The sequence below is a fragment of the Notechis scutatus genome, chromosome Z (genome assembly GCF_049901735.1).
Source record: "Notechis scutatus isolate UNSWTSFEM ecotype Mainland chromosome Z, rNotScu1.2, whole genome shotgun sequence".
Classification (NCBI taxonomy): domain Eukaryota; kingdom Metazoa; phylum Chordata; class Lepidosauria; order Squamata; family Elapidae; genus Notechis; species Notechis scutatus.
In genome coordinates, this window is record NC_142025.1 from 136,275,698 (window position 1) to 136,297,272 (window position 21,575).

The 21,575-nt window shown below is 38.6% G+C and overlaps 1 protein-coding gene across 7 annotated transcripts in view; it reads left to right on the forward strand.

Moving 5' to 3' along the window:
* The first annotated feature begins 659 nt into the window (after positions 1-659).
* The window catches only part of TNNT1 (troponin T1, slow skeletal type), a 45,700-nt gene continuing 24,784 nt past the window's right edge, over positions 660-21,575 (forward strand). Inside the window, exons 1-5 of one of the 7 annotated variants that reach the window (XM_087948364.1) lie at positions 756-825; positions 1,076-1,118; positions 9,379-9,443; positions 17,997-18,038; positions 20,248-20,280. Coding sequence is in view for 1 of the 7 variants with exons in the window: in XM_026677426.2 (XP_026533211.2) it covers positions 20,235-20,280 (46 nt within the window). In the remaining 6 variants the exon portion in view is untranslated. Of the gene's footprint in view, positions 826-1,075; positions 1,119-9,378; positions 9,444-17,996; positions 18,039-20,234; positions 20,281-21,575 lie in introns of those variants that run through there. The other 6 variants (XM_087948365.1, XM_087948362.1, XM_087948363.1 and 3 more) reach the window with 6 other exon arrangements.

The following is a 21,575-nucleotide window of genomic DNA, read 5'->3' on the forward strand; positions in this document are numbered from 1 at the left end:
GTATTTTATTTTCGGATTTTTTTTTGCCAATATGTAAGACAGAGCATTTATTTGTTGAGATTTGAAGTTGCCATTTGTTTGATCATTCTGGTACATAGTCAAGGTCTTTTTGAAGGGTAGCAGTATTGTCTGTGGTATTGAACAGCTTTACATCATCAGTGAAGAGAATGCAGTTGCTCTTAATATGATCACAGAGGTCATTTATGTAGAGTATGAAGAGAGTTGGTCCTAGAACACTGCCTTGGGGGACACCACTATTGACAGGTACAGAATTTGATAGGGCACTTCTTTATCTTCTCCTGTTATTTTATTATCTTTGGTTTTCTTTGTGTTTTGTAATAAACTTCAATGAAAACATGAAAAGGAAGGAAAGAAAAAGTAGAACTACGGCAGCGTTAAAATTAAAACCCTATTAAGAACTCAGCCTTAAGCCATGGGTAGAAAAACTGTTTAAAAGTAGCAGAACTTCAGATGTTGTAGCATTTGAAAAGGGCTTCCAATAGGTGCAAGAGAAGACAACTGAACCCTTCCCTGCCTGCTTCCAAGGAGAACAATCTCCGTTTTCAGGAGCTTCTTTTGTTCCTTTACGATCCTGCACATTCTGTCCCGGGAATGCAGGATCAACCTCATACCCGTTGTCATTTTCCTCTCCACAAATCACAGCAATCCCATACGAGGGGTGTGGGGCCAGTGGGGAGGAAGAGAGAGAGAGGTATCTGGTTACCTCATTATAAGGGCTCCCAACTTGCCAAGCTACCCCTGCTCCTGGAGAAGCCAGTGCTTGCTCAGTAGAGCCAGCGAGATCTTTGACCCTTCTGCTTGCAGGTGAGGATAGGAGGGAGACTAGCATGTGGGGACCTAGCAATGCCTATGGGTGCCTGTGTGGGGTGACATTTGATCTGCATGCTTGGGGTGTATAGAGCTTATATAGAGACAATGTGAGTCTTTGTATAAGCTCAATACATTGCCTTAGGCTACCTTGGACTCCCTTCCTTCCTTCCTTCCTTCCTTCCTTCCTTCCTTCCTTCCTTCCTTCCTTCCTTCCTCCCTCCCTCCCTCCCTCTCTCCCTCATAGATTTAAGTAACAGCCGACTCCAGCCTCATTCCTTCTCCAAAAAGTAGGTATTTGACTGCTCTGCAGTAGGAATGGCCCTCTAACTGAATTAGATTTTAGCGTTCAGTTATATCTCTTCTACTCACTAACCTGATTTTCTGCCAAAAATAAAAGTGAATGTTGGTGCCTGGTCAATCCATTTCATAGATTATTTTAGTGTTGAATGTTTACAATGCAGAATCTATGAAATAGAATGACCAGGCATTAACTTTTATTTTTTTTACCTGATCAAAATTCATGTTCTGTCTTTATATGTACTTATTATGTAAAATGATTAACAACAGTTACAGGAAGTACAAATTTAATTAAAAAGAGAGTGAAGCATGAATGGGTTATTTGGTTTAAAAATAGAATCAAACAATATAGAGAATGAAACACAGAAAATAACTGAATTAGCTGAGCACCCACGACCTACCATAAAAGTCAAAGAGGAAAATATTAATATCTTGTTACTAGATTATTAAAATGAAGTGAAAAAATCCAGGGCAGCAGGAGAACAATGCTTGGCACATGGTGCATATTTCTAAGGGGTATTTTCCATTATATGTTTCCAAGGAATGTGTTACTGAAAAGGCCTTTGCATCATTAACTCACTCAAATGTGAAGGCAAGAAGTAAGAATGAGAACTAGAACTAAGGGGAAATTTCCTGTCAGAACAATTAACCCGTGGAATGCCTTGCCTCCAGAAGTTGCAAGTGCTCCAACACTGGAGATCTTAAACAATGATTGGACAACCATTTGCCTGGGATTCCTGCTTGAGCAAGGGTTTCGGTTAGAAGACTTCCAAGGTCCCTTCCAACTCCATTACTCTATTAAGTAGGCAGAGAAAGACTGCATCTAGACTAGAGTGAAACTTCAAAAAAATATTGTAGATGAAGAGACGACCCTTTAGAAGGGATTATGTGCTATCAAGTTGTTGCCAACTCTTAAACACCAATAAAATTTCTCCATGATTTAGAACAGGAATGTCCATTCTTGGCAACTTTCAGACTTGGGGACTTTAGCTCCCAGAATTCTTCAGCCAACATGATTGCATATTCCTGATTTAGAAGAAGAGATCCCTCAAATGTATGGGCACAATGTGGCAAGGATATTAGGGACACGCTCCCAACATGGCTCGCACGAGAGCTAGGCAATCCTAAAGCACCTTTACCAGAAGTCAACTGGTAAAGGTGTTTCTCTCTAGCTTTTCAGGTGTGCAACCTCACAAAGCTGGGAAAGAAAGAGCTATGCAGATTTCAGGAATGGATTTTCCATACTCATCTGGGACCAGTCTGAGGAATTTCCTAATCTCATTTATAGGGAGTTTATTAAGACTGTCTTTCTATCAATGACTTCTTCCAGGTCCCAATGGGCCTGACTTCAATTCCCCCATATTTTTCCTTTTCTCTTCTATTGTTTTCCCAGGGTCCCCACAATATCTCACCCTAAGATATTTTCCATTATTTCATCTCCTCTTTCCATTCCATTATCTGGGTAAATGGCCTGCTTTCACAGGGATGCAACCAGCCATCATTTGCTCTCGCCAGAAATTACTCTGGGGTCTTCTTGAAATCCAAAGGCATTATTTGAAATACAGATTAAACTTGAGGCTGGTGCTTCAGCTTTCCTTCTTTCCTTCCTTTTTTCCTCCCTCCCTCCCTTCCTTACCTCCATCCTTCTTCCCTTCCCTTCTCCTAGATGTCTCTATAACTAATAATATCAAGCGGAGGAGTGACTGTGCTACCTCCTACGGCATTATCACTGGGCATGCTGAAGCACATGGTTATCCAGCTGCAGAGCTGGGCTTTAAATACTGCAGGGATTTAGAAGTTAAAAACAGTGCTTGGTTCAGAGTCAGAAACAAATGAAGAGCCAGTAAAAAACAGAAAAATCCTATAAACCTATATCTGCAGTTCTTGAGTTCACTAACTGCAACAGCTACCCTTCAAGATTCAGTCTCTTGTATAATGTATCATATAAATCCCAAAATTCTTTCTGACTGAGCCTGAAATTTATAACATCCACATTTGTTGCAGGTGCTTTTTTCATTCAATGACTGTCCAGTTCAGTTAAAATGCCTAATATAGCTCACAGCTGAACCTCCTTCTCAGATTCCACCCAAAATCCTAAGATACTTATCTCCCCTCACAAAGCTGGTTAGGAATTGTATTCCAAACTGAATTTCTTTGGCTCTTGATCTTCTTTCACTGCTGCCCTGGTGACAATCAAACTGAATAATAAAAAAATTAAAGTCATGCTCAATATGTGCAGAGAAATATCCATGCACAGAAATTAAATGCTCTTTACAGCACAACTGTTTTTTTTTTTCAAAGTCCAGGATACTGGACTTTGTACTGAAATACATAAACATATTTTGAGCAATAGCAGCATAATTTCAGAGAATTGTGCTTCATATATAACTTCTTTCTCTGTACGTTTCCTCCAGAGAAAGAGGGAGGGAGGAAGACATTTTTCCCTAAAAGAAGAACAAAACAATATTGGGTATGAAGTCAAAAATCATATAAATGATTAGAGATTGAATAAGTTCACACAAGACACAAAATGTTAATTGTGGTGGGGTTTTTTAATGTTTCAATGATCACTCCATTCTAGTCTACATTTCCCTATTGTTGAACCCAGTCATGAAGTTTTAGAGACTAAGGTCACTGTCCATGAGAACTTAGAATCACTGATTTTTTCTCTCATAAGAACGGAAGCATTCCCTAGAGCCACTTTGGTGAGATAGGTTAGATAGTATAGAAATGTAAGAAATAAATAAATAAATAAATAAATAAATATTAGACACATCCCTCAATTTTCATACGTGAAATGTTGGGTAGTATTAACATTAGGCTCATATCCACATATTTATCAAAAGTTTCTGTCTATCTAAAGGCCAGTAAGGGTCATTCCCATCTCAGAATGTATAGAAACTCATCTCAGGTTGAGTTATTTTTTCTCCATACCATCCATGTTTGCTTGAATTTTGACTTTATTAACAGATTAACATAGTTGGAAGAGACCTCGGAGGTACGCTCATTCCTGCTCAGGCAGGAAATTCTTTACCATTTCAGACAAATGTTCTCCAAACTCTTCTTAAAAACTTCCAGAGTTGAAGCACCCACAATTTCCGGAGGCGAGTCATTCCACTGATTAGTTGTTCTAACTGTCAGAATAGTTATCCTTAATTCTAGATTCTCTCCTTGATTAGTTTCCATCCATTGCTTCGTGCCCTGCCTTCAGGTGCTTTGGAGAATAGGTTCACCTCCTCTTCTTTGTGGCAGCCCCTTAGATATTGAATTAGCCTTATTGCTTAATTTCTCATCACAAAATAAACTATAACCTAAGCATACTGTTAGGGTTTGACTGTAGACTGAGGCAAAAACTAAACAATCAGATGTCACTCCTGACCAATCTTCTACCAATGTTAGCCACATAATTGTAGGACCTAAAATTTGCTATCCTGTATGCTTGTGACTCAACCCCAAAATGCTCCCCATTGCAAGAAGGGAAGCAGGTGGCCTTTTTTGGCATTAATATGATGGTGTTGTCAAGATAATAGCAGGATTCTCATATGTCACTAAGCCATGGTTGATTGATTTGCAGGAAGTGCAATATTTTAAGGCAGACATTGATGACTTGACCTTCTGTGCAAACCTTCCTTTTAAGGTTTCAACAAATCATGATTTTAAAAACAGAAAGTAAATCTGAATGTGATGTATGAAATACTTTGCTCAAATATGCAGCAAAATGAATTCATGCATTGAAAGTTTATCACATTCCAGAGTTAAGAAAGTGATGAAGGAAAACATCATAGGAAAACAGTGGGGTAGGAGGGAATGAATCAATGACCCATGTTTCTTCTGTAGTTAGGTGAAAGGGAGAAAGACCTCTAGATCATGGTTTTCATATTTTTCCCCACTGAAGAACCTGTTGGTTAAAAAGAGAGAGAGAAGCGAAGCTGTAGTTGAACATTGGCTATGTTTGAATTAATTCATTGTTGTTGTTTTGTCCTTAGTCTCTCACTGAACCCCATTAAGTTCTTGTAGAACTCTACTCCAGTTAAGGATGCAAACATGTGCTTTTACAGGAAAAGATGCCCATTGATTTCAGTGGGATTTAATTCTCAGTAATCAAATTCAGCATTGCAGTGTGCTTGAATTAGGTTTAAGAATTGAGTTGGATGCCTTCTATTCTCTGAATTGTGTAGACTAACTACCTTTGTCCGAAAGGAAATCAGCAGGAGAGAGAATTGCTTACATTTATGTATTATGACAACCCAACATATAAGACGTTTGTCTCAGTTCCTTTGCCAGACAAGTAAATAATAATTCAGAGTTCCCCTCTTAAATTCAGGTAGAAAACGTATTTAATGCTGCATCAGAGAAATCATGTCATTGGTTTTACAAGGATCTCTTTAAGCCCTTACAATTCTATGCTTCTGTTGCTATTTTAAGAAAAACCTCCATTACATAGTTCAGCTCACTTGGTAAGTGATTGAATCCCATCTTTGGGGTCAACCGAACAATAGCAGGAGACAATGGTTCTGTCTTGGCAAGTTATACAGATGCCACCCCAGCACGGTCAAAGTTATTTAAAGACCTAACCCAGAGGGAGCAGATTCAAACTGGAAACTGAGAAACAATAGCACTTCCAAAGTATGTCTGACCTTTTACAACAGCTGCTTCCAATGAGAGCACAAAAGGCCCTGCCCCCTTTGGTTGTGTCAAATGAAGTCCAAAAAGATGTGTGAGGAATGTGGAGAAAGTTGGCCTTAACCGCTCTGAAGTACAAAATCTGAAGTAGGATCCTTCCTCAAGACTGTTCTGTATTCTGTACAGCACAAAGGCACTGAGTGAACCTTGTTCAATAGTAGGGCAAATCAGAATTTGAAGGATGAAGGGACACAGAGGTTTGAATGCAGATAATCACTAAGCTAACAAAAGACAATGATAACTAACTATAATTCCTGTGTCAATGCTATTTGGGACAACTTGTGTAAGGTTTCAATCCCTCTTCAAATATAATGCTCTTGGGTTCACGCCCTCATTCTTTTCTTGACTTCCACAATTGGAGCTTAATATGAAGCAGACTTCCAAGACAAACTAATTTGGAAGGGAAGGACTTGAGAGAATATTATTTCTATTCTCACACTCAGTTTAATCCTAAATGGACCCTCTTCAAGGAGAGCTGGGATATTACAGAAGAGTAACCAACTAGCAGTCAATTTTAAAATCAATATCATTTTTCAAAAGAAAACCAATTGAAACTAGTTTAATTTTATGTATATATCACCAACTGGAAAAGGGACAACTTAACATCTAAATGTTTTCCCCTGAAGCTTAAATGTCCTTTAGTAAGATCTTCCAATATTTTAGATGAGGAAATTATATATTGGCTAAATGCTTTCTATTATTTTCACTTTTTACCTAATAATTATTGGCTGTAATTGGGGGCATCTGAGGGGAAGCGTCAAAGAAAGGAAAGATGCAGTAGCTACCAGTATCCATTTGAGGTCCTGTCCCATTTGTATCGTACTGATCTTTTACCCTGGCCATGAGACAACCCTAATTGGAACAGTGAAATGCTACATTCTTCTACCATATTCAGCCACTACTATACCCAGTAGAGATTTCTTGTAAATGAACCTGCTACTGAACCCAAAGGCTATGTGACCCAAAGTTTATATAAGTTATTCATCATTTGCCTAAACTACTAAGCTAAAGGAGGACCAGTAATTTGTGACTTGATACTAGATTTTGAAAATCTAGCTCGAGTGATTAGTTTATGATGGGAACCCAGACAATTAAGTCACTAAACTGTAGCCCATTAAACCATGGATGGATGTGTGTGTGAACCTTGCCAAAGCGCACAGATACTGTAAGTCAGTCTGGACTTATCTTTCCTGGACAATCATAACAAATTTAAGTCCTCCTAGTAAAATGTATGTATTCTAAATCTTTTTTATATTTTAATTTTTTATATTGCTACAAGTTTTGATATTGTTCAGAAGCTGCTAACTCTAGTATAATAAACAGTGTCAATTCTCTGGAAGAGTTGTTACATATTATATTTCTATATTAATATAGAGGTACTATATTTTACTTAAACATTCGTTACAGGATCATTGATATCTAACATTGTTTATTTCATCACACAGACTGGGATAGATTCTCAATATAGTCACACGGGGTACATTTTATATTACAAGTACATACTTCTTTATTGCAATATTATCTACAATTCTTTGCAATAATTATTTTGCAAAAAAAAAATTCTGAAATATTTTCTTTCTGGTGCTTTGTCACTCCGTTTTAGGATTTCTCACAAGTTATATCAAATCTTCCTTCTTTCTCTTTTGGCCCACACACTGAAAACACAAATTCTCTATAGTTTCAGCTATTGATATACTGTATGCGAGTGATATTCTTTTCAAGAACAATTTGAAGGCATCATTGTATACTTTGGAAAACCCAGGAACTCTCTGTCATTATAGCACCACATTTAAAAATGCAGATGTGTTGCACTTCAGTGAGGTCCAAATCACTTATTCCAGGGGTTGGATCTGACCAGTGTAACTACCAGTTAGGTGATTTACGATTTGCGCGCGCACGTGTGAATTGTCATCAGCTTGCTGCCTGGACAGCTGAGTAGCACTGTGCGCGGGTGCACAGCGTTTGAAAAAGCACTTTTTCCTGCTTTTTCAATCTAAGCTGTGCCGCGCAAAGCAGCTAAGGTAGAAAAAGCAGGAAATAAAGGTCAGGTAAGAGCACAGGTGGGTGGGTGGGCCAAAACAGTAGTAGACACAGAACCAGTTCTATGTCTGCTGCTGTTCAGAGCTACCGGTTCTACAGAGCCGGAATAGAACCAGTAAAATCCCACACCTGACTTATTCCAAAAGATTTTCCAAATGGCCTAGGATATAAACACAGTCTTGCATTTCCTTGATGTGAAGACCAACTAGCATAGAAATTTTGCCTCCTAATAAAGATAGACTATTTGTTGGAAGGTGGCCAAAAAAATTAAGCCAGATTGACAACCCCTTTAAACTTGTAACTGGGCAATGTGCAGTTCTACTAAGTATACAAACATTTGCACTAAATAACCATCATAGTCTAGTTAGTAGGAAGAAATCAGGTTCAAAGCTCTACTACACAGTCACATACCTTGCTGGCTGGGTTTGAGCCAATAACTATTTTTCTGTCTAATCTACCTCAAACAATTGCTGGCCTGGGAGGATAAAACGGGAAAGCAGAAAAGGTGAGAGCTAAATAGTACATCAGTTATCCAAAGAGGTATTGTTGGAAATAAAAACATGCTAGGCGATACATTCATTTTTATCACAAAAGTTATCTCTGATAATGACAATTCTGTTCAGAATCTGCTCTTTAAATGTAATCCTTAATGCAATGAAGAGGACATTGTTAAGTACAATGTCAATGTAATTCTCATTCAATTTAAACAAAATATGCCATTTTTGTTCTGGGCCTTCCTCATTAGGTTTAGCCTCCAACATGCGACTGTACTGAAATGCTCAACACAATCCCAGGTCCAAAAATGGTTGTGAGGGCAAGATATAAATGAAAATAGGGGCAACCCAGTTCAGCCAATGGAAGCCTCGTGTGAGAAAATAACCCCATTCAATAAAAAGAAAGATGGAGTTACTTCCCAGATTTTCTCCTACGAAGCATCCAATTATATTCTAATATCCATCTAAAACCTGGTTTCCTCCAGATATGCTGGTCTCCTCTTCCATAAACATGATGCTCATGTTGGCTAGGTTGCTTCATTGGAAACGACTTGTATTCCCTTCTGGGCTCAGCAAGCATTAAAAATAGATTGAGATGGAAACTATTATCTTCCCTAACCTTATTCCTGCATACCCAGCCTGCTGTCCTTAATCACAGTCCTTCTTTGTCTCTTTACTGGCTCTGACTACAATCCATACCATAAAAGGCCAAAGGATTCCACATGGATTTAGAATGAGCTCTCTAGAGCAACAGCCACTGGCTCAGAGGGTTAAGCATACCATTATTAACCATTTCATTATTGCTGTCATCAAGACTGCTTTAAACTGAGACAATGTGCTGAAAACGATCATAATAGGAATGCTAAAATAGAGATGACCGTGATTGTTATAATTATGGCAATGAACGTGGTTTATTAATAGCCATTCCATAGGCATTTGTCAGAGATAATATATGAGACTTAATTCCACAATCTTTCTTACCTGCAAAGGAAAAAACTCAAAAACATATGGCTTATCTATTTCTTTCTTTTAGATAAAACCTAATAACTTCCACCATGTCTGATGAAGAAGTTGAATATGAGGAGTAAGTTGATCAACGTTCAATCCCAAATGTATAACTAAATATGTACAAAGTTTGGGGCATTTTCAAGTACTCCCATATAAATTCTCCTTCTGTGATTTATTAATGACACTCTCTGATGGGATTATTGTGGGATTTGGGGATTTTTAGAAGAATTGGGGCAATTGCTTAGTTTACATAAGATTCTCTTTCAGAATCAATGATGAGATTTGTGTTTTAAGGTGTACTGACTTAAAACTATAGCTTTAAACTTTGAAATATGGCATTTGTTAGTGTTACAGGTTGATGAATTGCAAATAGATTGTTGATTTGTCCAAAAACATGTGAAGCGGATACAAAAGCTGAAAAGTCTATTCAATGAAATGGCCTAAAATCAACTTTACTTATTCATTTTTTTTTCAGCACCTACACCCAGCAAAAGTTTTTGTGGAATTAAACAAAATTACTTTTTGCTTAAGTAAATTAATTAAGCAAATCAAACAAATTACTTACTGCCCAGAACAGGAAAATGTAAGAAAAGAAATGTTCCCATTTTCTTTACCTCCCTTCCAAAACATTCACCTTCATTTCTTTTGGCTTCTCATTTATTTTCATCCTATACTGGGGAGTATTGCTAGATGTTATGTATAGAAGAGAAATATGTAGAGCAAGCAGGACTCAACGATTGAACTACAGGTAGTTCTTGACTTACGACTACAATTTCTGTTGCTAAGCAAAGCTTTTGTTAAATGAGTTGTACCCAAATTTATGGTTTTTGCCATATGCCTATGGAGATTCTCAGTCATCCATAGTTGTCCCAAAGGTGATTTTTTCAAGAGGCAACTGGACTTTCTTGTTCTTTTTTGAAGATGTTTCACTTCTCTTTCAAGAAGCTTCTTCAGCTCTGACTGGATGGTGAGGAATGGAAGGATTTAATATAGGTATAAATCCTTCCATTCTATATACAATATATAGGTACAAATCCTTCCATTCCCCACCATCCAGTCAGAGCTGAGGAAGCTTCTTGCATGAGAAGCAAAACATCTTCAAAGAAGAACCAGAAAGTCTATTTGCCTCTTGAAAAAAGGGATATTTTTTTTACCATAGTTGTTAAGCAAATCACTGAGTTTTATGTTAACCATCTGGTCATTAAGTTAATCCATGACTTTGCTAGGTGAAATTTGGCTGGGAAAGTTGAAACCATGATATCCCTGGACATGGCAAATGTCGTATGCTGGTTGCCAAGTGCCTGAATTGTTATCATGTGATGGTGGGGATGCTGCAACGGTTGCAAGTGTGAGGACCAGTAATAAGTTACTTTTTTCAATCCCATTGTAACTTCGAATGGTATCTAAATGAATGCTTTTAAGTCAAGTACTACCTGTAGTGTATTGCTTTTTGGTCTCCTGCAGACAATCAAAGCTTTACGAGAAATGAATGTGGAGCCTTCTCATGCCTCCAACCAACCTAAAAGACTCCTCTGAAAGGAACTCTTAAATCTCTCAGCTCTTTACAAAATTGCATTAATAACATAACTGAGAGGAACTTGTACCTATTAAAGTAGCTTCATATCAATTTCTATGGATGAGCCCTGGTGGTGCTGCAGTTAAAGGGCAGCATTGCAAGCAAACTCTGCCCATAGTCTGGAGTTCAAACCTGACAGGGCTCAAGGTTGACTCAGCCTTCTATCCTTCCAAGGTCAGTGAAATGAGGATCCAGATTGTTGTGGGCAATATGCTAATAATGCTTTTATATTATAAATCACCCAGAGAGTGCTATAAACCACTATGGGGCATACATAAGCCTAAATAGAAATAGTTATAGCACTTAGACTTATATACCGCTTTATAGTGCTTTACAGTCCTCTCTAAGCAGTTTACAGAGTCAGCCTATTGCCCCCAACAATCTGGGTCCTCATTTTACCCACCTCGGAAGGATGGAAGGCTTGAGCCTGGTGGGATTTGATCTGCCAAATTGCAGTAGGAGTAGCTTGCAATACTGCACTCTAATCACTGCACCACCGAGGCTCCTAAGTTCTATTTCAGCATCCTTTCTTTATATACCAGGGGTGTCAAACTTGTGACCTGCAGGCCAGATACATCATGCATTGGCCATGCCCACCCCCAGTTTAGCAAAGGGAGGGAAAGTTGCAATACGTCACTTGATGAGGTGATGTGCGAGTTGGACATCCCTGTTATATACAGTCAATGTGCCTACAGTTTTATAAATGAAGGATTTATTCATATTTATTCTCAATTTCTCTCATTCTCTTTGTCTCTTTCTCTGTCATCTGTGATTCCTACTTCCCAGGGAGCAGCAGGAAGGTAAGGGATTTCTGATCCAACCATTATCACACCCTCAGTTCTAGGAATCATTTTTCAGTTTCTTTCTAATTTTAAAACATTGTTGAAATAGTCTGTTTTTCCACTGGTCTTCTTAAAGGTATAGCAAGTATCAGAAAGCTGTCATTGTTATTAATTCAGAGTAATGAATATCCACATGAAGACCAACATCCCAGTTTGCTCATTTCCTCTCATCATAAAATCCAGCCTTGATATCTCTTTATTTATTTTCCTCATGGAATTTTTGTCTGTTGCTCTATAACAATGTCAACTCCTTTGAGAGAAAAGCTTCAAAGTTCTGGAATGTTAATGGAGTTGGCTGGCCTTAATAAATCCAATACATAAATAAAAAATAAAGTAAAACTGTTGCTGATTTTTTAGTATTTATTTTTTAATATTTATTTGATTTGTCAATCACTTACAAGATACAGGTATAAGAATAAACATAATTTTGAATACATGAGATAGATACTTATAAGAAAAATAAAAAACAATAGGACAGGGATGGTAGGAATAATTAGTGCACTTATGCACACCCCCTTCAGGCCTCTTAGGAAAGGGGTGAGGTCAATAGTAGACAGTCTAAGGTTAAAGTTTTTAGGGTTTGGGGAAGAAACCACAGAGTCAGGTAGATCAGTGGTCCCCAACCTTTTTTATGCCGCGGCCCGGTACCGGCATCGGCTGGGTGCCGCCATCTTGTTTTGATGAAAAAGTGCTTCGGTGAGCTCACGGAAGCACTTTTCATCAAAACAAGATCATACTTCTCGGTGAGCTTTTCGGGTAGAAATGGCTTTCTACCGGAAAAGCTCATCCGAAAGCTGCTAGCGCCGCCATCTTGTTTTGATGAAAAAGTGCTTCCGGTGAGCTTTCTACCCGGAAAAGCTCATCGGAAGCACTTTTTCATCAAAACAAGATGGTGGCGCCAGCCCAGCGCTTCCGGTGGGATTTGTTCCACGGACCGGTACCGGTCCGCGGACCGGTGGTTGGGGACCCCTGAGGTAGAGTATTCCAAACATTGACCACTGTTGCTGAAGTCGTATTTTCTGCAGTCAAGTTTGGTGTGGTTAACCTTGAGTTTGTATCTATTGTTTGCTCTTGTATTGTTATGACTGAAGCTGAAGTATTCATTTGCAGGTAGGACATTGCAATATATGATTTTATATACTATATTTAGATCAGACCAGAGGCAGCGTAGTTCTAGGTTTTCTAGGTCTAGAGTTTCAACTCTAGTGGCAAAAGGTATTCTGCAATGAGTAGAGGAGCGGAGAACTCTTCTTGTGAAATATTTCTGGATTTTTTCAATTGTGCTAATATCAGATACATGATATGGGTTCCAGACTGATGAGCTTTATTCAAGTATAGGTCTAGCAAATGTTTTGTATGCTCTAGTTAGTAGTGTGATATTACCAGAGAAGAAGCTACGTAGAATTAGATTAACAATTCTTAATGCCTTTTTGGCTATGTAGTTACAGTGGGCTCTAGCACTTAGATCATTTGAGATGAGTACTCCAAGGTCCTTTATAGAGCTTGGATCATCAACAAGGTCTTGACTATTTAGCTTATATTTTATTTTCCGATTATTATTTTTTTGCCAATATGTAAGACAGAGCATTTATTTGTTGAGATTTGAAGTTACCATTTGATTGACCATTCTGATACATAGTCAAGGTCTTTTTGGAGGGTAGTAGTATTGTCTGTGGTGTTGAATAGCTTTACATCATCAGCAAAGAGAACACAGTTGCTCTTAATATGATCACAGAGGTCGTTTATGTAGAGTATGAAAAGAGTTGGTCCTAAAACACTGCCTTGGGGGACACCACTGTTGACAGGTACAGAATTTGATAGGACGATCCCAATTTTGACCATTTGTTGTCTGTTTGACAGGAATGCTTCTATCCAGTTATGTAGGTGTCCAGAGATACCATAAGATTTTAGTTTTAGTAGTAGTTTGTCGTGTACCACTGAATCAAGGGCTTTACAGAAGTCTATGTAGATTGTGTCTATTGCTTTGCCCTGATCGAGTTGTGTAGTCCATATGTTTTTGCAGTGTAAGAGTTGCAGATTACAGGATAGTTTTTTTTCTGAAACCAAATTGTTTATTAGAGAGTAGGTTGTTTGTCTCTAAGTGGAGGATAATGGATTGGTTAATAATTAATTCCATGACTTTACAGGTGACACAGTATAAAGAGATTGGTCTGTAATTTTCAACTAGGCTGGGGTCTCCCTTTTTGAAGATGGGGATGACTGTGGCTTGTGACCATAGTTTTGGCAAGGAGCTGGTCCTGAAAGATTTTTCAAAGATTATATTTAGAGGTTTGGCTATGGCAGTGGATAGCTTTTTTAAGAAGTAGGCACATATTCCTTCTGGTCCAATAGATAGGGATGGTTTTAGATTGCGCAGTGCTTTTTCAACAATGTCTTCTGTAAAATCGATATGTATTAGATCACTGTAACTGTCTGTGGTTTGACTAGGGAATACTGGGCTTGACCCATTGCGGTTTACAAATACTGAGCCAAAGAATGTGTTAAAGAGGTTTGCTTTGATGGTGTCGTCATTGCAGTCTTTGCCATTAGGTCCTTTCAGGGGTGGGATGGACCTTGAATCTTTTAGTTTGTTGTTTACAAAATTGTAAAAAGCACGGGTGGAATTTGTGCATAGAAGGTTTTCCTCTTGTTTAATGTGATAATTAGTGCGTTCAGTTTTTATCTGGTGGCATAGATTTTTGTATTGGCTTTTGAAGTTGGCAACGTGACCAGATTTGTTTTTTTGCCAAAGTGATCTCTTTTGGGATTGAAGCTTCCTTATTGTTATGGGTAATCTGTTTTTCCTGGTTTTGGGAGTTGTTATTGATACATATGCTGTAGTTTGATGGCTCTTTTGATTTCTAGTAAGAATATGTTGTAATGGTCTTCAACAGTATTGCACCCAGTGAATAGAAATTGCCAATCAAGGGAAGAGAGATAGTTGATTATAAGATCATAGTTGCCTTTTTTGAAGTTATAATTGGGGATTTTGTCATTGTGATGATTTTTGTGTGGACGTATGTTGAGACAAAAGTCAATCATGTTGTGGTCACTGTTGGAAAAGGGTTCTTTAATTTGTATTCCATAAATTGAATTCAAACTATTGCAGAAGATGAGATTGAGGCAGTTGTTAAGCCTAGTATTGTTGGTTACTAGTTGTTCCAGTCCCAGATTTGTTACAGCATGGTAGAAGGTTGCATGTATGGGTTCAGTTGTACGTTCGTTTAGGGTCCAGTTACTATGAGGTAGATTGAAGTCACCAAGAAAGATAAAAGCGCGTGGGCAGGATGCTGCCCATGTTAGTAGTGTATTTAGCTTGTTTACATGTTCAATGTCATAATCAGGGGCTCTGTAATATAGTAAGAACCAAAATGTGATATTTAAGGTCAGTTCACAGATAATGGTCTCAGGAAGAGCAAGATCTTGGGTAACTTGGATGTTTTTTAGATGTAAGGACTTTTTATAGAAGATAGCAACACCACCTCCTCTACGGATTTCACAATCTGATCAGTAAACATGATAGTCTCTTACTGAGGTAATGGAGTCAGGGAGAGATGTGTTGAGCCATGTTTCACAGACAAATATGATGTCAAATTTAGCTGTATTTAGTAAGAGGAGAAATTCAGGTATTTTATTTACAAGGCTTCTTGCATTGAGTAGCTTGCATTTAAGGCCAGTTGTAGTTTGAATTGAGGTATTTGGGGGTGTGCATGCCTAGTCTTGGATGATGTTGGATTGGTTGAAGAAGGTTTGGATGCTGAGTTGTGGGTTGCGTGACTTTCTTTTGATACAGTCTGCATGGTAATCAATGTACAGGTCCTTCTCTCCATTGTCTAGATGATTTTTGAGTTCTGTGCGTAGTATACGGGAGCGGGCACATTGCTGTAAGGTTAGGTCAGGATGAGATCGGAGGTTTTTATGGTTGGTGTTGTTTTTGGCGAGTGAATTTATAGTATAAATGAATTTACATTTGCTTAATTCATTTTTGCAAATGACTCTGCAGAAGCGTGGGGCCACAGAGCCATCTCTGTTTTTGAGCTCTCAGCCAATGCGAGAAATGTCAAGTATTTCATCAGGGGAGATGGTTGATGCTTGATAGTCACTGATGATGTTGCGGACAATTGTGATATCATCATTGTTATTGATGTCCTCTAGACCAAATAAGATGGCGTTAGGATGCTTTCGTTTGCGCTTGACAGCTTCTCTGACAAGGATTTGTAGGCATCCATGATAGTATTCATTTTTCTTTCTTTCTACACCTTTAAAAGTTAAAGCATTCTTGCCAGACCAAAACAAAAAAGGCAAACCATTTATTTATTTAAAGCAGATTTAAATAAACAAACAAACAACTCAAAGATAGTTTCCTTCACATGCCGTCACTCTGCTAAACAACTAATTCCCACAACACTATCTTATGCCCTAGGTCTAAGATATAAAACCATGTAGTAGGGCTGTATTACTACTATCCTTCTCATTTTTCCTATTGCCTATTCCTTCCAGCATCTTATGATGATCACTTTGTTGTTTGTACCTTATGATTTATGCTGATTGTTTTTATTTAGTATCTTATGAATATCACCGAGTGCTGTATCTTATGATTCATGATGATTGATTATGATCATGATTTATCCCTTGTGGCTTGTATATGCACTAAGAGCTTATGCACCAGAGACAAATTCCTTGTGTGTCCAGTCACACTTGGCCAACAAAGAATTTTATTTCTCTGACAGGGAAGAAAATAGTTTAAAGGAAGGGTTCATCGTATTTGGGGAACAAAGGACCACATTCCCTAAAAGTGATCAAAACCAGTAAATGCATAAGACCAGGACAAAAGAATCTAATTTAAGTTAATGTAAAGTTTATTAAAATAAATTAAATATAATAAATACAGAGTTTTCCAATGCATCAAAACGTTTTCTAGATCTGTCACATTGAAAATTAACAGGCAGCTGTGAATTTGGAAAAGGCTTCAATGCCACCCTTGAGACTTTGACAGATCACATGCATTAGTATCACTCTCTAACCAGGCTGATGCCAAAAAGTAGAAATGGGTGTTGTGATATCTCAGTACAAGCTTTGCTCTTCCGTGTCTGCATCACAGTATCATATTCAAGTAGATAAAGGAGTAAAGCTTGCATCTGATGGATGTTTCACTTGTTTCCCCTTGGATCAATGTGATCCCATGTGATGCTGGTTACAGATAGTCCTGCAAGTTACAAGTAGTCCTCAACTTACAACCACAACTGGGATTGGAATTTCTGTTGCTAAGCAAGGCAGCTATTATGTGAGTTATATCCAATTTTACAACGTTTATGGAGGTTCTCAGTAATCCAGATCATGGTTGCCCCAAAGGTGCTTTTTCAAAAGGCAAATGGACTTTGTTTTTCTTTGAAGATGTTTCGTCAAGAAACTTCTTCATTTCTTTTGCCTTTAGAAAAAAACACCTTTGGGCCAATTTTACAACCTTTTTTGACATGGTTTTTAAGTCACTGCAATTATACAACCAATTTTACATCCTTTTTTGACATGGTTTTTAAGTCACTGCAATTATCAGTTGAATCATGTGGTTTTCAGCAAATCCAGCTTCTCTTATTGACTTTGCTTGTTGGAAGCTGATTGGGAAGATTGCAAATGGTGATCACATGACTCCAAGATGCTGCAACTATTGTAGAAACATAGCAATAGCACTTAGACTTATATACCGCTTTATAGTGCTTTTACAGCCCTCTCTGAGTGGTTTACAGAGTCAGCCTATTGCCCGCAACAACCTGGGTTTTCATTTACCGACCTCAGAAGGATGGAACACTGAATCAATCTTGAGCCAGTGAGGATTGAACTCCTGGCACTGGGCAGAGTTAGTCTGCAATATTGCATTCTAACCACTGTGCCACCATGGTTCATATATGCCCATTGCCATGCACCAAATTTTGAATTTTAACTGTGGGGGTGTTACAACCATTGTAAATATGAAGACCAGTTGTCAATCACTTGTTTCAGTGCTGTTGTAACTTTGAGCAGTCACTAAACAAATGGATTTAAGTCAAGGGTTATCTGTATTATACCCCCATGCTAAAAGATAGACTATCATTGTATATATTAACTCTAGCTATTTCCATAAACTTTTCTAAATAGTAATTATTAGCAACCTCTAAACACTTTCCCTCATCTGCTAATTTAAGAACATCTCCACGTCTGCCTCACTCTCTTTTTCTCTGTTTCATCAAGAAGAGGAACATGGTGCTGGAGGAGAAGAAGAAGAAGAAGAAGGTGAGACAATGATCAGGTCCACAGATGTGGTTAAAGTGTGCTTAACCATGGAGTATACGTCAATGGAGATTCTCAATCCTCCAGGACATGGTTGTCCCATTCATGCCTTTACAACTTATTCCCATTCCCAACCCCATTCCCATGAGTTTGCCTCTATCTCGTTCCCTGAGTAAGACAGGTTGTCCCAGTGTTCAAGCAACGATTTCTCCTTATTCCGATAAAGTCCAAGGCAGCACCAAGGTGGAGAACTTCCCTCAAGCTTTGTCACACATTGTTTGGAAAGAATCCCGTGACTGGAAACAAACACTCTGGGAAATGATAAGGATCAATAATTGGAGTGGCAAATCCTAAACCAATCTTTTTTTCCCTCCTGCCAATTCCTTCCTGAAGGGTGTGGGACATAGTAAATAAGATTTGGGAGATAGGACTCCGTTCCAATGGAATTGAAGGGGAATGATTGGAATTACAACAGACTGCCAGGTTTTTCAGGAAGATTCCTTTGCAGTATAGCCAGATCCATTAAAATATTTAAATCCAATATTGTTTTTATGATCTGTATTCCCTCACTTATGTGCTTGAAGCTGTTTGATTTACCCTTGAAATATTTTCCTTTCTCTTTTCTTTTCTTTTTTTGCTTTTTGCTTTTCTCTTTCTATGTAACAGATTCTAACATCTGATAATTTTGCAACATGTCTTTCTTTACCTTTTGGTATCCAGAAATAACATCTGAGTGCACCCTTTGGGTCATTTTGAGTAATTCTGGATCGTTTTGAATAACACACATTTTCAATCAGTGCCTTAAATCTGAACAGGGAGAAGAAGCTACCTACAGTACTGAATCAATCTTTTTAATCTTTTTTTCTCTGAAGGAGAACAATTTCCCCTTAGGAATACTACTGCACAACCAGTGCTGATTGGCTACATTTTCTGTAATATTTGATTGGCTGGCATTAACTCAAAGTAAGATGGTTTCAACTCAAAGCTGCCACCAAAACAGAAGTAGTCAAAGGAATCATGAGTTAAATTTGGGGAAATTTTCAGGAAGCATTTCACACACACACACACACTGTCTTTCTCAGGAACATGCTTTCCACAAAAGTCTTTGCTGGGCCAGTTGTTGTGATTTGTTGCTTAAGTGATTGTGAGTCTAGCATATGTGAAACTTCACACAACTGCATCCTGGAATATTGGGGCAGCCCCGGGGTGGGGTGGGAATCAATTTCAGAAGTCAGTGTGCTTGCTACTGCTATTTTCCTTTTATAATGTGAAATTAGCACAATCCTGATTTTTAATTTTCTGGAAGGCTTTTTTAGTTGCCTCAGCACAAGAACATGGTCCATATTCCCTCTGCCAAGTAAATTATGAGCTATCAACCAAAACCAAAGATCCTTTATGTCATGATATCCTGGTCCCACTAGGGATGTGGCAAGGTTTCTTGAAAAAGCAGTCAAGTTTGAAAACGAGAAAAATCTGAAAGAAACAACAAGCTTGAAAATCTGCAAAGAAACAAGCTTGATTTCTTAAATCAAGAATTCCCAACCTTGGCAATGTTTAAGATGTGCGGACTTCAATTCCTAGAATTCCCCAGCAGCATGGCTAGCTGGGAATTCTGGGAGTTGAAGCCCACATGTCTTAAAGTTAACGAGATTGGGAAACTCTACCTTAAATCTATCAGAACATAAGTTCAGACTCTATAAGACTTCCTTGATTCTCCCCAACCCCACTTTTTCCCCAGAAAAAAAGGTCCCAGCATTTTAATCTGAGGCCTTTGGACTGTAAAAGAACAAAAGGGGTGGTGATGGTAGGGAAAATAATATCCACGATTGCTCCCCCTGCAATCTCTATCCATGATACAGTGGATGGCCTTTCCTCCCTTCAGCTAATGAGTCATTCTTTTAATAATTCAGATCCTTTTATTCTCCATCTCTAAATGAAGTCTTTCCCAACCTGGTGTTCTTTAGTTGCATCAGACTCTTGCATTCATCATCTTCAGCTTTTCTGGCTCTCAATTCAATGGGAAGCTTGAATCTGATCCATTTGGCGTGCACCAGCTTGGGGAAAGTGGCCTACAGATGGATTGATCTAACTACCTTTTCCTTTTTCTCCTGGATTTGGTGTCTACCACCTCCTTCTCTATTCTTGCTTCCTCCTTTCCCTGCCCAATATTTGTTTTCCAACCTCTTGTCTCTGCCATTTATGTTGTTTGCAGTAGCTGACGAACCTGACCAGGCTCCTGAGCCAGGTACATTTATCCTTCACTTTCGTTTCTCCCTCTCAGGAAAGGGGTGTGTGGGTGGGGAAAACCCCTTGGGGGAGGCCAAGGTACAATCATTTCCTTCATTCTATCTGAATCACAGTCTCAGATACCAGACAGGCTGCATAGAAGGCACCAGCTGTCCTTGGCTGGTCCAAACTCAGGCTGAAATTTCTCAGAAATTCAACATCATAGGGGTATTGTAGTCACAAATGTTTAGTGTAAATGCTGCAACAGAAGCCACTTCAAACATTGATTGCTTTTTGACAGCTGAGACCAGGGGTGGGATTCAAATTTTTTAACAACCGGTTCTGTGGGCATGGCTTAGATGGTGGGCATGGCTTGGTGAGCATGTGACTAGGTGGGTGTGGCCAACTCAACATCACTCACATCGAGGCACGCATCTCCTCGCCTGGCCTCTCATGACTGTGGGGACGCTGCAACAGTCATAAGTGTGAAAAATGTTCATAAGTCACTTTTTTCAGTGCCATTGTAACTTTGAATGGTCACTCCACACAAGCAAAGTACCAGCAAAGGAGGGAGAAAAACTCCAGAGACGTTCCTGAGACAGGAAGTCTAGTCCTGCCAAGAACATAATAAGGGTTAACAGAGAGGTAGTTTCTGTAAGCAACACCAGAATGTTTCCTTCCTGCCTTCCTTACAGGATTAGGCCAGTAATTTCTTCTAACAACCGGTTCTCTGAACTGCTTAGAATGTTAACAACCGGTTCTAGAAAATAGGTGCGAACTGGTAGAATCCCACCCCTGGCCGAGACCCAAGACTTCCATGCTCTTGGGTTTAAAACTGACTTTTACTCCTGACTTTTCTAGAGCTGAACAGAAATCCTGCTTTATACCCCCCATGCTGGCTGACTATTGGTGGTTGATATTTGCAGTATTCCTGTCCTGGGAAACTTATGGTCCTAATGTACCGTATAGTCCCATGTATAAGCCCCTTTGCAGCTAGGCTGACCTTTGAATTTTTAACCATAATACTGTGAAAAAATGTACAACACCAAGATAAAAATGTACAACCCTGAAAATGGTTGCATATTTTAATTTTCACAATTGGCTTATCTGTAGATTAGCCATTTTTCTTGGTATTTTGTTTTTAAAAAATGAGGCTCAACTTATCTATGGATAGGCTTATACATGAGTATATGCAAGATACATGGGTACTTTAAAAAAAGTATTACCATATATACTCATGGAAAGCCCACCTACGGAAAAATCAAACTCAATTTGGGGGGGGGGGGTGCATTTTGGCACCTTAAATTCTCAATT